This window comes from Phyllopteryx taeniolatus, chromosome 18, assembly GCF_024500385.1.
Source record: "Phyllopteryx taeniolatus isolate TA_2022b chromosome 18, UOR_Ptae_1.2, whole genome shotgun sequence".
NCBI classification, from domain to species: Eukaryota; Metazoa; Chordata; class Actinopteri; order Syngnathiformes; family Syngnathidae; genus Phyllopteryx; species Phyllopteryx taeniolatus.
The window spans coordinates 17,877,789-17,895,379 of record NC_084519.1 but is presented as its reverse complement, the minus strand read 5'-3'; the positions used below and the strand labels follow the sequence as shown (position 1 = coordinate 17,895,379).

General features: G+C 45.0%; 2 protein-coding genes across 6 annotated transcripts in view; one reads left to right on the top strand and one right to left on the bottom strand.

Moving 5' to 3' along the window:
- Positions 1-4,178, bottom strand: part of efr3bb (EFR3 homolog Bb (S. cerevisiae)) — a 34,506-nt gene extending 30,328 nt beyond the window's left edge. The window contains exons 1-2 of one of the 4 annotated variants that reach the window (XM_061753525.1): positions 3,932-4,178; positions 3,406-3,544 (exon numbers count right to left, since the gene is read on the bottom strand). In XM_061753525.1, coding sequence (XP_061609509.1) covers positions 3,406-3,412 — 7 coding nt within the window. In that variant the 5' untranslated portion in view covers positions 3,413-3,544; positions 3,932-4,178. Of the gene's footprint in view, positions 1-406; positions 909-2,466; positions 2,695-3,405; positions 3,545-3,931 lie in introns of those variants that run through there. The other 3 variants (XM_061753523.1, XM_061753524.1, XM_061753526.1) reach the window with 3 other exon arrangements.
- Positions 4,179-7,279: 3,101 nt separating this feature from the next.
- On the top strand, positions 7,280-17,438 carry si:dkey-206f10.1 (adenylate cyclase type 8). 2 transcript variants are annotated; one of them, XM_061754344.1, is made up of 21 exons: positions 7,280-7,673; positions 8,813-9,020; positions 9,095-9,832; positions 9,922-10,071; positions 10,148-10,278; positions 10,409-10,520; positions 10,596-10,723; positions 10,807-10,965; positions 11,060-11,288; positions 11,365-11,535; positions 12,121-12,221; positions 12,296-12,497; positions 12,805-12,897; positions 12,987-13,165; positions 14,055-14,136; positions 14,206-14,364; positions 14,689-14,835; positions 15,011-15,103; positions 15,199-15,313; positions 15,460-15,662; positions 16,551-17,438. In XM_061754344.1, exons 2-21 carry the CDS (start codon positions 8,865-8,867, stop codon positions 16,764-16,766), a joined length of 3,564 nt encoding a protein of 1,187 aa, XP_061610328.1. In that variant the 5' UTR covers positions 7,280-7,673; positions 8,813-8,864; the 3' UTR covers positions 16,767-17,438. The 2 variants fall into 2 exon arrangements, with proteins under 2 accessions (XP_061610328.1, XP_061610329.1); XM_061754345.1 differs by having other exon boundaries at positions 7,281-7,673; positions 12,987-13,147.
- Positions 17,439-17,591: the final 153 nt, after the last annotated feature.

Here is a 17,591-nt window from a genome sequence, read left to right as displayed (position 1 = left end):
AAGATGAGGTAGCCAAGAAACCTGACACGCCATTTAACGGCAGTTAGAAAAACACAGCAGCACCACATGCTTCTTGGCTGAAACCCACAGTCGAGTACTACGCACATAATAGTTTAGCTGACCACAATGCAAATGCTGGGGAAAGCAAAGTGGCCACAACGGACAAAATTGACGAGCAGGCATGGAAATTAAACATCATTACCGAATATATACATCTCCATAACAGGGTCTTCTTTAAAGCTACTTATTCAACATACAATCCTTGTGAGAGACGCTGGTCCCGTGACCTGAAACTCACGCGTGTGCGCTACGAGCGAGCGTGTTTGAGGAATGCAGACAAACCGGCTGTCACGGTTTTGAATCCCTCACATTTCCAGCAATTGACGATAACATCGGTTATTCTTACCGTACATCGAACGTGACGCTGGAGAGCCGTCGCCGCCGCTGCTGCTGCTGCTGCCGCCGCCGCTGCTCGTGTTTGCTTTGAGCAGGTTCACTCACTCGTGCGCTCGCACTTACACACACACGGCTGTGCCAAGAGCACGAACACACACACATTCAAACGCACACATACACACACACGCTTGGGGATTAATGCCTGCATGCATGCTCGTGTGCTTGGAGCTAAAAGGCATAGTAACGCGCACGGTGACTGGTGCAGAGGCTGTATCGATGCGATGAATTACACACGCACGCACGCACACACAAAAGTGGGGCTGGTAGGCAACGTCACAGAGAAGCATGCTGGGATGACCTTGGAGTCTCCTGTTTGTCGTCAGCAAAAAAATAAATAAAAAATGTGACCACACACCTTGCAGATGGGGTACAGCAGGGGGTGAAACTAGGATAGCACGTCAGAAGACCTCATGCCCACGCAATCTCCTTGACTCGTGCCGCCCCCACCCCGCCATCATCAATCCCCACCATGCTTCCGGCTTTTCTTTCACTCACCCTCACCCTCACGTCTTTGGTTTAGCCCACCATGGAAACAGAGTCCTAAAATGTCTGTGTTTTTGTCACACACAGCCTTGTTAAAATGCAAACAATTTAAGACAGCACAAATAAAAGTGTCGCAGTTCTTCCATGGTGCCTGGGAGTAATTATCTACAAAACTGCAGAGGACCCGGCAACAGCTTATTATGACATTTATTAGACTGCTGGTTATTTACTTGAACAAATGCATTCTTATGTTTAGAATAATATGCGTTGCAGTTAACCCATGCTGTTTTCACTGTATACAGGAAAGTCCAAATTTAGAGTTGCATGGCTTCTGTGTAGTACCGCGTACCAATGAGGTATACCGGAAGAGATTCAGTGGAATTAACTAAGTCACTCCCGTACAGGTTTAGTTTACTGCCACTGACGTACGCATTCAATTACGTTTTTCGACAAGTAGGCGACGTGGAAGAGGGTCTCACCAAGTTTGTCTGTGAAATTCAGGTTTGTAACCAACTGCAATGACTAAGAAAACACGGTAGATGGCAGCGTTGCATCGCTTTGGACTCGAGCTCGGCACAGCTTTTGAGTAGAAGATAAAGATTAGGCGGTGAATCTCCGCTTGTCACGTTGATTATGATGAGGGAGAGAAATGCCAGCACAGAAGTTGGACAAGTTTAGGCACCTCACATGCAAACAGAGTGTGCATATGTATGGTATAAACAGAGTATGTTTCGCAGTAGGTAGCAGAAAGTGTGTCGCAATCGTGAGAAATGATGATGTCGCTCATAGAGTGAATGACGAACAAATGGAAAAATGGGGACGTCTGGTTTGAAAACGGCTGCCAGTTAAGGAGTTAAAACATATAACAGGGGTTGGAACCAATTAATGGAATTTCCATTCATTTCAACGGGGGCCGTTGATTTGAAATACAAGTGATTTCAGTTACGAGCATGGTCCCGGAACGAATTCAACTTGTAGTAGTTTTACTTTATTTTCTTTTTCATGATACAGTAGTTTGCCTGCTTCCTCTTAATTAGCCTGTCTTCAAATGGTGAGTAGTTTTATTTTATTTTACTTTTATTATAAAATGGTAATCGGCGGCAACTGGTTAGCACATCTGCCTCACAGTTCTGAGGACCGACGATAGCTGGGATAGGCTCCAGCACGCCCGCGACCCTTGTGAGGTGCAGCAAATGGATGGATGGATAAAATGGTAAACTTTTCTTATGCTTTTGGGACAAGCGTTCATACGTTACTAAAAACAGAGTGTAACAGGAGTTACAGCCACCTGAAATTTTTATTCCTCAAGGCACAAAAGGAGCCAACAATTTGTGGTGTGGCATTCATTCAATCAAATGGACGATGCAACTAGTGACTAACCGAGGCATGGCAATTCGAGGAGTGGTCACAACTTGAGGAAATATGGTATGATCCCTTTAAACAGGAAAACTCCTTCCAATCCAAGTCTTAAAATGCAATAACGCATGAAACCAATGCTGCGAAGCAGATGTTGAACTCAACACTTACCCTTGCCAACACGATGGTCGAGAAGGGTGCGACAGTCCAGTGCCAGCCTCTGAGAGGCCGGGACGTCGATGGGCACGGGCACGGGCAAGGGCATGACAGCCAAACAAACGCGCAACAGATAGACAGCAACCCAGTTCCGGATTAAAGCAAGAAAACCCACGGCTGTGCCGACGTCCCCTAAGTCATTAATATTCACCACATACGCCGGATGACGGTATTAACAGGAGAGATTAGCGATTAGCCCGACAGCTTTGCGCTCTCTCTCTCTCTCAGCACTTTCTCTGTGTCTCATTGATAAACATCTCACTGACACAATGGGCCTCTCTATCCGGTCCAAGTGTCACCCTGGACCAGGGAGAGACAAAAGACAGGAGGGTGCGCACACCCACGGCCAAGTGAATGCACGGAGTCAGTGGCTTTTGCATTTGCATACCGATAATCAATTACAATTGTAAATCTGCTCAATATTTTTTCAATCGCAAGTCCGTATGCAGGATTTTCCAGCATAAAATACTGCTCGTACTTTCAGGCAGCTTCTGCCTCTAAAAATTCTGACTTATTTGTTGTTTTTGAAATGCTATTGTTTTTAAAAAAAACAATTATTTTACATCTTACTAATGTATTTTCTGGTTGTTATTTCAAGTTGGACAGCACGGTGGACGACTGGTTAGAGCGTCTGCCTCACAGTTCTAAGGACCGGGGTTCAATCCCCGGGCCCGCCTGTGTGGAGTTTGCATGTTCTCCCCCGTGCCTGCGTGGCTTTTCTCCGGGCACTCCGGTTTCTTCCGAGCCTGGATTTGATGCCCTCCTCAGAACTGTGAGGAAGATGTGCGTGGCCACTACACTACTGTGCTGTGCTGTATTTCACATCGTGAAGTGCTGTAATGGTGAGTGATGGAGAGCTGACCTTGTGGCTTTGAGTTTGGTATTATCGCTCACCTGTCATGCTGGATGTCCGACACTAGATGGCGGTGCACTTCCAGGGTCACAGAGGCGAGAAGAGGAGACACACTCGGCCGCCTGACTGACGTTTCACCCCGGCTTGGACACTCAGGAAAACCGCGGGATGTCGCTTGGCCTGTGGAAGTTGTGGGGAAGCCAAAATTAGACGACTACGTAAACATGCCAATAAGAACATGAGAATATCTATCGTATATATATATTTTCGCTGACGCATTACAACGTTGATACGGTTCAGGTATTCTGACAGAAATTGCCAATTGAAACTAGCTAGTACTGTATAGTAAATGTGTAGCCATGTTTGGCTCGTCGTTTTTGTTTACATTTCCACATTTTATTATTTTTTTTAAACGAATTATCGCGTTGCTTTATCCGCCAACAGAACTCGCGTCATGAAAACGACGATAAAATGTCATTAATAGACTGTCACTAAGCAAACTCATGTTAGCTTATCACCACTACTAACACTGAACTATCTCAACCATTGTCAACATTTACTACTCACCATTAAATGAAGACAATTAACCAGAGATCCACAGCCACTGCTCGACGATAAATTTTGCTTTACAACAGCGGGAAAGTATTGAAGGGGGAAAAAAATCAGCAAGCCACACAACTGCACAGCTGTGTTACTTGCTCACTGGTAAATATGAGTCAGTCCACCACTACTTAGACAGGAGCTAATTTGAATAAATGCGGCTGACTCACATACATAAGTCCCTTCACAAAACACAGTGTTTTTCGTGCAGAACACGGTCAAAGCATGAACGTAACGTCTACATCATATATATTCAGTTTAATTATTCAATTCTAATGACCAGCGCGAGAGTGCTGTTTTTTTTCCCTCCACTTGATGGCAGCAGTGAGTCAGGAGGATACCGCCGGACGTGTTCTTTAGTGTGAAACAGGACCAAGTCTCCGTTTACGACGCTGCTGCGGCGTTGTACGCGCGCTCACTTACCGCTTTCCTACGTGAGGTGCCAGAGAGGGACCCAAAACACCTCTAATACGCAAAAAAATAAATACATAAATAAACCGAAGTGACAAAAAGTGAGGTTTTTTTACTTTTTTATTGGTCTATGTGAGAGGAAAATGTTATTTTTGACCTATGCGCGCCACCTCATACTTTTTTCATTTGAGTGTTTTATATTTAATGGCCTACAAATAGTTACTGTGATCATAGTGACTTTACTGCAGGGCAGCGTGGTGCCAAGTGTTTAGCACATCCGCTGCACAGTTCTGAGTTTGTGTGCATTTTGTGTACAATGCCCCCAATGACAATACAATGGCATCTTTGGCCTTAATTACACAGCCAAAGACAAATTAAAAAGCACAATGCTCAGCAGGACTCACAGTGTCAGTCTGTTTGACAGTGAGCTAATTAGCACGCGGCCAAAGACATTTGCCTCAGTACTAAGTAGCTTCCAGGGCTTGCCAAGTTTCCAGGGTGAGGAACCAAGGCCTGTGGGCCACATACAGCCGGAGCACTTCATCTGGCCCAAAAAAACGGCAAGTATCACAATAAAACACTACTGTAATTTTCTCAGGCGGCACGGTGAACGACTGGTTAGCACATCCGCCTCACAATTCTGAGGACCCGGGTTCAAATCTGGCATCGCCTGTGTGAGTTTGCATGTTCTCCCCGTGTCTGCTTGGGTTTTCTCCGGTTTCCTCCCACATCCCAAAAACATGCATGGTAGGTTAATTGAAGACTCTAAATTGTTCGTAGGTGTTAATGGGTGTTTGTTTATATGTGCCCTGCGATTGGCTGGCAACCAGTTTAGGGTGTATCCCGCCTCCTGTCCGCAGTTAGCTGGCATAGGGTCCAGCACGCCCACGAGCGTAGTGAGGAGAAGCGGTGTAGAAAATGGATGTATTTTTCTCAGGCTCCATTTCAGAACATAAACAATATGCAGTAAGATTAACATTAAACTAAGGTATTTCAGAATAGCGCAATCATGAAACAAAACACAGCAATAAAGAACAGAATAAGATGGTCCCTGTTCTGTCATCAGTCATATTTTCTGAAAAATTGTCAATATTTAACAAATTCTGCAAAGGTATGTAAACTTATGAGCACAACTGTAGTTTTTGCACAGCCTTTCCAACTGTAATACCAACATGGCTGTGGCTGTAATCAGGCTAATTGCCTTAAGGCCAGCTCTGAGTCTATTTTTAGCTGTATGCTTCTCAGCCATCCCGGTCTGAGGAGCTGTGTACATTGTCACGTTGGGACAGATGGGAACTCGTTGGATCAGCCTTACAGAGGCTTTGTCGGCGTTGCACTGAAACCAGCTTACAGTCTACAGAGATCATAGTGCACTGTCTTTCCCTGAGTCCTTGTTGCGATAAAGTCAAACCAATAATTGGGAAAAGTATGTTTGTCAAAATCACCTTGAAAAAAAGAATAGTTTTCAACTTTAAAAGTACCTTATTTCCTCAAATGTTGTCCTCCGCTTTAATACATGCAACAAAAGGCAACAAAAAACTGGAAAAGTTGAGGAATGCTCAGAATACACCTGTTTGGAACATTCCACAGGTGAACATGTTCATTGGAAACGGGTGAGTGTCATAAAGGGAGCAACACCCAAAGGCTCAGTTGTTCACAAGCAAGGATGGGGCGAGGTTCACCACTTTGTGAACAACTGCAAGAGCAAATAATCCAACAGTTTAAGAACAATGTTTCTCAACGTACAATTGCAAGGAATTTAGAGATTTCATCATCTACAGTCCTTAATAACGTTCAAAGATGCAGAGAATCTGGAGAAATCTCTGCATGTAAGCGGCAAGACCGAAAAGCAACACTGAATGCCCGTTGACCTTCGATCCCTCAGGCGCCACTGCATTCAAACCCGGCATCTTTGTGTAAAGGTTATTGCCTGGACATGGGCTCAGGAACACTTCAGAAAACCATCGTCAGTTAACACAATTGGTCGCTACAACTACAAATGCAAGTTAAAACTCTACCATGTAAAGTGAAAGCCACATACAGTATCAACAATAGGCAGAAAAACAACCAGCCGGCTTCTCTGGACCCGAGCTCATCTGAGATGGACTGACGCAAAGTGGAAAAGTGTGCTGTGGACTGACGAGTTCACATTTCAAATTGTTTTTGGAAATCATGGACGTCGTGTCCTCCAGGCCAAAGAGGAAAACGACCATCCATGTTGTTATCAGCACAGGTTCAAAAGCCAGCATCTGAGATGGTATGGGGGTGTGTTCGTGCCCATGGAATGGGTAACTTGTACATCTGTGAAGGCACCATTAATGCTGAAAGATACATACAGGTTTTGGAGCAACATATGCTGCCATCCAAGCAATGTCTTTTTCAGGGACATCCCTGCTTATTTCAGCAAGACAATGCCAAGCCACATTCTGCACGTTACAAAAGTGTGGCTTTGTAGTAAAAGAGTGTGAGTACTAGACTGGACTGCCAGCAGTCCAGACCTGTCTCCCGTTGAAAATGTTTGCCGGCGCATTACAATTATGAAGCACAGAATACGACAACGGAGACCCCGGACGCGGAAAGGTGATGTAACACAGTTTTTTTGGAACGTGTTGCAGGCATGAAATCTTTGTGAATGAATATTTGCAAAAAAATAAAAAAAATAAAACAATACAATCGTTTGAACTTCATTGGAATTGCTGCCTCCTCTCAAATGAATGCTTTACTTAAACAGAAAAAAATAAATACCCGTACTCTCAGCAGTTGGACAAACCAACACCTCTGGCCCTATATTAAATGATTTTTCTTTTTTTGACATGTTTCTTACTACACAGGACCCCATAAACACATTTGGCAGTGCAGCTTTGAAGAGATTTGGCTGACTTAGCTGAGGAGAAAGAGAGAGAGAGCGTTGTCCTGGCACCAGAGACCTGAGCTTTGCAGACCAGAGAAAATCCTCTTTACACTCCTCATCGCTGCTGCTCTGCTTCCTGACAGTTATGGACTTCCTTTCAAACCAGGTGGTGAACTACAATCCTGCCAGAACGACTCCACATACTGCATCTTGACTGCAAATTTGTCCTCCATTTTATTGTCACTTTTGGATAAAGTCCCTTGTTTTGTCTGTGGAATGACACGAAAGTCGTTTTTTTCCGTTTCCTGGATTGTGGCTGAATTTGCCCGACTCTGTACGGATCCTATGCAGCGGAATCTGGAAAAATGGATTGTGATGGTCTGGCTGCCTATTTCACGGCTAACCCTGAACATGAGGGGTGGATACACCAAATGCAAAACCGTATAGGTCAGTTTGAGGACTTTGGTGATTTGTGTTTAAGTGTTAAACTGTCTTTAACCTAGAAGTGTATCCCAAAACAAATATGTCTCTTACAGATACATCAGCTAGCTAACAATTTTACATTGGAATTAAGCTTCACAAAGTGAACGAACACACTGTCCTACACTCTTGTCAGGTGATTCTCTACTGTAATAACACACACTCTGGAATCGGGATAAACCAGAACCAGGTATATCCCAGTTATGGAGGAGTGTTCTGGTATACAGTACATCCTGAAACTGAGATATACCCAAACACTGTAGGAGTATTCTAGTTTAGCCTGATTTTGAGGCGCCACATTTGTTTTCAGTCACCCTTACACCTTGAAACCAGGATATAGCCTTCAGGAAGACCGTAGGAGTGTTGTGGTTTATTCCAATTTCAAATTGTATTCAGGGACTGTGTGGGAATCGGACTGGTGACAATGTACCTTCAGTGAGTCATGGGCGTGGACAGTTCACATCTTGAGCCAGAACCACTCGGAGGAGTATAACTCAGGGGCATTAGCCGGCCCATGTCTAAATCCGGCCAAAAGCTTGCGGCAGCATGTGGACTCAACCAGGTGGTCCAATCTGGTCTTCTGCACACTCGGTTATCACCGTGTGAAAGCAGGGCATTGCTATATCCTGCTTTTCTATTTAGTTACTTCATATTGAACTGCTTCATGTTTGGACATTGCTTCAAATCGTTGTTGAGAGTGATGCATCGGGCTACCCTGCATATAGATATACAAAATCTTATTATACTTTTCACGTTGGCTTTTTTTCAGTTAAACAATCCCTTTTAATTATATTCTGCCTCTCTCTGATAATATATTAAATATATTGAGGGACTCAACAGACAATGTCCAAACACATAGAGCAGCAGCAGATTTCTAGTTTAACAAATTGTTTCCTATCCCCCAAGTAACTAATTCTGTATAGAATGCACAGGTGGAACATATCAAAACATGTACAGAATGTCAGGGCAATTGAAGACCATGTGTGTCAATGGACTCTATGCCTTGTGACTGAATGACAGGCAGTTTTCTCACCCAAAAGCATGACGAGTAAAAGAACGAGTACTACATTGTTTGCTTGTACTCAAACTTCTCCTGCCTCATCCAGGCCACCGTCTTCATTGGATCTGACGCCAAGAGCTGAAGCCAAGTACCCTGCCATGGTGACGTTTTCAGAGACAACACAGGTCTCGCCAATGGAACTGTGTGAGCCGCCCTGCCTGACCGCCACCCTGTCCCCGGGGCTGCGGCGTAAAAAGATGCTGTGGCAGAACGCTGTAAAGCACATCATCATCCAACAGGAACTCAGCGCTCAGGTAAATGATTATTCCCATAATTGTCCTCGGGTTCTTGCAAGAATTAATCAGCCTGTTGTTATTCGGTGTGACAGGTCGGTGTGGAGCCGGCTCACAAAATCTTTGTGACAGACGCCTATATGGAAGAAATTAACCGCCAGATTCGCAGTAAGGCGTCACGTGGAGTCAAGCGGCGCTCCTCCACAATCCGAGTCCATCCTTCCCACCTCCGTGGCTCCATGAGCCAGAGTATAGGAGGCTCAGGCGGGAACGAATACGCAAGCGATGCTGACTTCTTTGTGCACTGGGGACGGAGTATTCACGGTATCTACATACCTACTCTGAGGCACACCTTCAAGTCCAGAGACCTGGAGAAACTCTACCAACAACACTCTTCTCACCAAAGACGTAACTCCTTAGCCATCACCAATGTGATCGACGCTATGGCCAAGCTGCAGATCCTGGTTCTATACCTGGCTTTGGCACCTGAGGAGGTCACGGAACCCCTACGAGGCTGCTTGACGTGCGCGTTCATGGTGTTTGCCGTAGCGCTGTGCATTGTCGTGCTAACCTTTAAAGACACCATGTCACCAAGGTGGCTTCATTACGCCGGCCTAGCCAGCTGGCTGTCGCAAACCACACAGGTACTGGGAGGACTGGTATACGGGCTGGAGAAAGACCCGTCATGGTACCTTCTGTTCACGTTGTTTGCCACATACACGCTGCTGCCGTTACCTCTTGTGTGGGCCATGTGCGCGGGTTCGCTGACATCGGCGTTGCATCTTCTAGTGGAGATCGTATGCTACCACAACGATATAGTCCTTTTGAGAAAGGTAAGGGAAGTATTCTTGAAGTGTTATACCCTTATTCTTCATACTTTGGCCATTGCTGGGTAAATGGAATGAAACATTCTTGGTTGCAGGTTTTTGCCAAAGGTCTTCTGTACCTGGGTATGAACACCGCCGGCTTCTTCATTCACTACCTGACAGATCATTCACAGCGACAGGTGTTCCTAGAAACGCGCCGTTGTATAGAAGGTCGCCTCAAACTCGAGCAGGAGAACCAGAGACAGGTAGGATGATGGCATTAGACAAACCACTTTGTGACGATATTTGACCTTGATTATCTTTAACATTTCTCTACAATAGGAGCGTCTGGTTTTGTCCATCTTACCACGGTTTGTAGCCTTGGAAATGATCGCTGACATGAGCTCGTTGGAAGACGAGCTAAATCCTCAAGAGTTTCACAAGATTTACATTCACCAGTACAAAAACGTCAGGTAAGCGCAAATATTTAATTTAATTAAGAATATATTGGTTGTCTATAAATGTAGAACCTGATTTCCAATGTGGTTACCATCTGTTCCCTAGTGTATATCCAGAATTGTTGTTGGTTTCTCTTTTCTGCAGCATCCTTTTTGCAGACATTAAGGGCTTTACTCTGTTATCCATGAACTTGTCAGCTCAGGATTTGGTTCGAACACTCAATGAGCTCTTTGGACGCTTTGACCGTTTGGCCGAGGTACGAACCTGAGCACAGGTTTCCTGACGTTTCATTTCCATTTACATAGTTGTCTTGGTCTTTTCTGTGTTACAGGAGCACCAGTGCATGCGAATAAAGATACTTGGGGACTGTTACTATTGTGTATCCGGGGTCCCAGAACCTCAACGTGCCCATGCCCGTCACTGTGTCGAAATGGGGCTGGCTATGATCAACACCATACGGTTAGCCCGCATATATTGGGTTGTTGGTCACTTACTGTTGCTACTGAAACAAGTCTGATCACGTTCCATCTCTCCGACGTCAGGGCTGTCCGGAAGAAGCTCAACTTTAACATGGACATGAGGATTGGCATCCATTCGGGCTCTGTCCTGTGTGGGGTGCTGGGTCTCCAGAAATGGCAGTTTGACGTTTGGTCCTGGGATGTGGGGATTGCCAACATGCTGGAGGCAGGCGGGATACCAGGGTTAGCGGTTTACTGTGTTATTGCATACAAGTACAATTGGAGAGCATTCTTTCGAATTACAACAGCTCACCGATGACGTTCTTGCCGCCAACAGGCGGATCCACATCTCCAAGGCTACCCTTGACTGCCTCGAAGGCACCTACAAGACAGAGGACGGACGTGGAGCTGACAGGAACGAGTTCCTTCAGCGACACAACATCGACACCTTTCTCATTTGTCATCAAGAGGACAGACATAAAGACGACCACAATGAGTCTCACAAAGTCCAGAAAACAAGTCGAGCCCACGAAATTCCTTTTGGAAGTGCCATTGACATGAATAGTGTAGGTTCTAATTCCAGCACTGCTGGCCTCGCTGTCCTCCCTCCATCAATTTGATCGATCTCACATGTGTTTGTAGATCTTGGCATCGTTTACAAATGGGTCACTGCCCAACATATGGCCGTCCACCTCCAAGGAGATCAACGAACGCATCAAACACGCCATCGCAGTTCGCAGCAGTGAGCGTATGCATAAGGAACACATCACTCCTCTCTCTCTGGTGTTCAAGGACACACACATTGAGGACAAGGTATGGCAGGAGATTTCGACGGCAATGCTTCTTGTTTTAAGATCGAAAGACTATGGGGCAGCGTTCGTCGTAGCGCAGATGCCGTATTGGAGTGTCGTGTTGATGTTCCCAGCTTTGGGGGGTTACTGAAAGGACAAGGTTGCAAATACAAGCATTCGAAATGAGTTCCCTTCACAGGGTCTCTGTAGGTGCTGCTACCCCATACCTCCCTGTGGAGGTGTTCCAAGCATGTCGCACCAGCGCGAGACTTCCAGGAAGACCTAGAAATTGGGAATGTCTCGGTGTAGCCAGAGACAGGGACGTCTAGTCATCTCTGCTCCGACCCCTACCTAGACCTATCAATCTGTCTCCTCACGGTGCTCTGTGGGAGACATGTCATGAGAACATGCAAACTCGGACCCAGTACCACAAGCCCGCAGTGCTGCCCTCTTACCAAGAAATTTGGGCAAATTGCCCCCTTCCATGGGAACAGTTTGCGGGTTCCTGGCCTCTTGAGTTCATAGGTCCATATCGTGTACCGTATGTATGGTAAATCTCTTGGAAAAATTGTGTTTGACATCCAATCCTCTTTTGTGAATGACATAGTTTTCCCAGATGAGAGACGAAATGTTCAACTCCAACATGCTCTGCTCCTTCATCATGCTCCTCTTTGTCGTGGCCGCCCAGGCCCTCATCCCGGCGCCAAGGTAGGGAATTGCCAACTTTCGTCGCACTTGAAATTCATTCATACGGTCCAAATTTTTCCATCCGCTGTCTCCAGGCTGTTTCCAGCCATCCTCCAGTTTTCCCTGTTTCTGCTCACCTACGCACTGCTGCTGCTATTGGTACTCGCCGAGGAGTTCAAGTGGAGCCCCGCCACACTGCAGCAGCTCTGCTGCTGGATCCACGAGAACAACAGCGCTCGAAACACGCTCACCCTCACCGCTGTGGTCATCAACTTTGGTTTAGCTGCTACAGACATTGTGAGAGCCCACCTAAAACTGCACCAGATGCTTCAACTATAAGAGTAGAGACTTTTTGGGGTAAAACTCATTCAGTGGGCATGCTGGTCAATAATAAAATATCTACAGCTCATATTCGATGAACATGTGGATTATAGACCACGGCAAAAATACAAAAACTAAATCTATAAGTTTGAAATAAGCTAAAAAATAGAATAAAATATACAAAATATATACAGTAATCTCATAATAACAGAAATCCAAGAGGTCATCATTTACTGTACTTTCTCTTTGTGTGTTTTTTGTTTTTGTTTTTGTACGTATGCAGTTATGGTGCATTCTTACAGACACAGAAGAGGCTACTGAGATGGAAAAGACCAACATGGCTTCACGTTCACTCACTGTGTGTTCTTACCCAGAGGTAGTCACCCAAATTTGTACATTTTGAGTACACGTAAGTCCAAACTTGTATTCATTTCAGTTGAAATATCGCCTCTTTCCCTCGCACAGGTGTTTGTGCTGAGCGGCGTGATCGCCATGGTGACGTGCGCCGTGTTTCTTCGTCTCAACTCCCTGCTGAAGCTGGCCGTGCTGTTGCTGGCCGTGGCCTTCTACTCCTACTTCATCCATCTGGCCTTCGTCTCTCTCGCAAGCCACGACATGCCGCACAGGTCACACCTGATTGCTTCGTACGTTTTGTGTGTCTTTGACCATTTTCTGATAGCAACATGGGCCAAAAATGGGATCTCAATCTAATTTGAGTATTTTGTAAGGATAAGCATTGGGATACATGTTGTTTGTATTTTTGCAAATTCAGTGTTCCCCTCATACAGTCATGGCTAAAAACATTGGCACCCCTGGGGTGTTTTTGTATTCGAAGACACAAGCTTTTTTTTCCCCCTGACTGTCTGACATTCAGTCAGACGAAACATTTGTTGTTTTAGGTCAATTCCGATTACCAAAATGATGTCTATTTGATAAATGCGAAACTAATGAGAGAAGGATTTCATACAAATATACAGGCAAGACAGTCATGGCTAAACACACTGTCTTGAACGTAACCCCCGCGATAAACGAGGGACTGCTGTTGTATTGTCTATACATGTTACGCTTGCAGTTTTTGTGTGTTCGAATACGTTTAGGATGTGTTTGAAAATAGGTCTTAATCGATTCAAGTGTGGTCCAATAGGTTTGTGTTTAAAGCGCGTGGGAGGGGTAAATCTTTTCATAAAAATGTTTTTACATGAAATATATTGGAGATTTTTGTGGGTGGGTCCGGAATATATTATTCACCTCGATAAACAGGCGTCGCTGTGAGTGATTTGCTGTGATTGTTGTGTCATCATACTGCACTTTAATACAGTATGTTAAATTATTCTTCCGGGCAGCATGGCGGATTAGCGGTTAGCACATCTGCCGCAGAGTTCTGAGGTAAAGGGTTCGAATAAATACAAATGATTATCTTGGTAAAGAAGTGTTTTCTTTTGATACAGCTACTGGATCCTTTTACATTGTGCCAGTGTACCAAAGTTGATTTTGAGTTTTTTCTTTTTCTTTTCCTTTTCTACACATGCACAGGTCTCACTATGTGAGGAGAAAAGGGATCGCCATCCTTCTCTTGGTCATGTTCATTGTCGCGGTCTTCTACAACGGACGTCAGGTAATGACTTCTGCGTCTCCGATATTTTTCAAAATGAATTGCGAGAGTCAGACAGTATTTGTTTTCCAGTGGGAAGCCACCGCCAGGCAGGACTTTCTGTGGCGTCTGCAGGCTCAACGGGAAGTGGAGGACATGAGGGAGCTGCGGGAGCACAATGAATGTCTCCTGCACAATATTCTGCCGGTGCATGTGGCCCGACACTTCTTGGACCGCAGCAAGAACGATGTGGTGCGTGCCAAGTGTAACTATGAGTCTTAACCTTGTCTAAATCTCCAACTAATAGATTGCAGCACAAAATGGCACTTAAAGGTTATATTTGGGGGAGGGGGGGGGGGGGGAATGTTGTTGAGACTGCAGCAGAATACACATATACTACATTTACATAGATTTTGTAATTAAATGATCTAATCTCGTTACATGTAATTAGTTACTCCCCAACACTGATTGCGGGTGGGTCTGGAACATATCCCCCTCGCTCAACGGGGGTTCGCTGTATTATGTGTTTAAATTGATGTGCTATCCGGGCAATTAAGAATCATGTTTTCTTTGCAGGAGCTTTACTCCCAGTCCTATGATGAGGTGGGAGTGATGTTTGCATCCATTGCTGGGTTTAATGAGTACTTTGAACAAAAGGAGGTCAGACATGAAGGTGTGGACTGCCTCCGACTGCTCAATGAAATCATAGCTGCTTTTGATGAGGTAAGTGTGAGATGAAGTTCGGGTTCGGGGGTACGGTTAAAATGAGGAGTGACCCACTCGTGATTGTGCAATATCTTCGGCTCGGAAGGAACACTGACACGCAAGGACTGAGTGTCGTCAACAGCAACGTTTAGTTGCACATTGTAACGTTTGAATAAAAACATACATTTCATAGTTGCTGGAGGAGTCGTACTTCCATTATGTGGAGAAGATCAAGACCATAGGGAGCTGCTATATGGCCGCCTCCGGTCTAGCGCCAGACAAACAGGTGAGGGGGAGACATTTTGACACTTTTTATCGATTGCTTGATTTTTAACCACCTTCACCTTCTCAACCATGAGCTTGCGTCTGACTCTCATTTAGACGTCTATGGACGAATGGAATCACTTGAGCGAACTGGTTCTGTTCGCGCTGGCGTTGCAAGAGACTTTGAAGGAGATGAACAGGCACTCTGCCAAAGACTTTCAGCTGCGTGTCGGTAAGTAGCGAACCGTAGATGCGCACCGTCATTGAGTCAATTAAGTCCTTGTCCGTAGGCTCCCATGTGTTTCCACAGACGAGAAGTCGGCAAAAAGCTTCCGCAGCAGCCTAGAATATGTCTGAGGTGAATGATTTCTCCGTTAGGCATTGCCCACGGGCCGGTGGTGGCGGGCGTAATCGGCGCCAGCAAACCGCAGTATGACATCTGGGGGTCCACGGTGAACTTGGCCAGCCGCATGGACAGCACGGGGGTGAGCGGACGCATCCAGGTGCCCGAGGCCACCCGCAGGATCCTGGCAGAGTGGGGCTTTGTCTTGGAGCTGCGTGGAGAAATCTTTGTCAAGGGGGTGAGTGCCGCTGGACAACCCCCGTAAAGGGTCTGCGGGACTTCGTAGCTAAAGAAGAGCTCGCACGAATTGTTCCGGTCTGGAGGTGACAGCGTGGGACTTTTTCAACACCCCAACACGATTACCACACGCGACAGTACGATTCCTCGGTTTGGTGTTAGGGCCAAAGCGCGTCTTCATCAAATCACTTATCAAATAAACACCTCAATCTTAATCGTAAATAAATGGAAAACTAGCTAACTGACTGACTAACTGAAGCGAAATGACCAGCGAACTGAAAGATACACCGATTAACTGACTAACGAAACAACTGGCTCATAACTGACTGACTGACCTGCTAGAACATTGACTAATCGGGTGACTGAGTGACTGACAAATTAACTGACTCACTGAGTGAACTTACTGACACTGATTGAACAACTAAATGAAAAACTGACTAACTTACTACCTTGCTGACTAACTAACCGACTGTCTGATTTAATAACTAACTCACAGGCTGACTAAGTTACACCCTCAGTGATTAACTGACTTACTCATGCACCGATTAACTCACTGACTGACTAACTTACTTCCTCATTGACTAACTACCAGAATGAAAGACTAATTAACTGGCTAACTGACTGACTTACTAACTCGCTGATTAAGTGACTGACTAACAATCTAACTCACCAGCTGACAACAGGTTGACTGACTAACTGAATGACTGACAGATTGAATTACTGACTGACTATTTCCTCGTATATGACAGCCATAAAACCAAAACCAACGGGGCCATCGAGTGGTGCATTTGGTGTTTGTTATCTTGAGCTGCACGCACGCACGAGGTCGAACTGTGACCCCGGTCGATGCGGCACGATTGAACTCTTGACGGATGGTCTGCCCTTGCAGGTGAGCGAGTGCCAGGGCAAGGTGCGCACCTACTTCATCAGCACCATGCGCAGCAAGACGGCCAACGCTGCCGCGGACGGACGTCCGGGGGGCAAGATGGAGGGACGCATGACGCTGGCGGGCATCGTGTTCAGTCTGGTGCAGGCCAGACACAAGGAGAAACTCCGGGAGACCAACGGGGGGTTCGCTGTGTCGTCCTGCACCCTCAAGTGCTGATAGACGAGCCTGTCAAATTGAACGACCCCACCTTAACTTTGGGAAACCCCCCTGCCATATACTGTATATACTTGATATACATACAATACTTTAAAGCATTATTTTCAGTGCTTTAAATTGTGCTAATGATGAAATTGTCAATATAACAAGGCCAATAATGTTGTTCAGGGTCTGATATTGTCAAGCCAAAACACAGAATACCTCAAAACAACCACAACAACCTCTACTAGATTTTCAGTGATCTATAGAAATAGTTTTTTTTAAAAAATGGATTATCTTGATCTGTGTTTTAATCAGTGTTTTGTCCTTTTTGTATCAATAGGCTAATTTCTTACAATCCGGGCTATATGTAAAACGTCTTTCTTAATTGTATCCACAAATATAAGAAAAATTACATTCATTACATCATTATTTATAAGTTCAGACACCACTTAATTTAAAACTATTTTTTCACCCCCCCCCCCCCCACAAGAATTTAGAGCAAAACAATTTCTGCTTTACTAACAACCATTTTTCATCAGAAATGGATGTCACACATATTTCACACTTGTCATAAGTGAATATAAAATGTATGTGCTGTGTAAGAAATTCAAACGTTAAATGTGTATATTTATTTTTAATAATTGGGATCATGTATGCAGATTTATATGATTAATAAAATGTTGCACTGGGCTTTTGATATGTTTTCTTAATGATTGTCAGCCTGGAACTGTAACCAAGTGGTGGTTTACTAGAAATATGTTCTGACCATAACGTTGCTACAATGATTGTATTAATTTTGTCTGTTTCTGCAGTTTTAAATACAAATTGAAATTGCATTGCTGA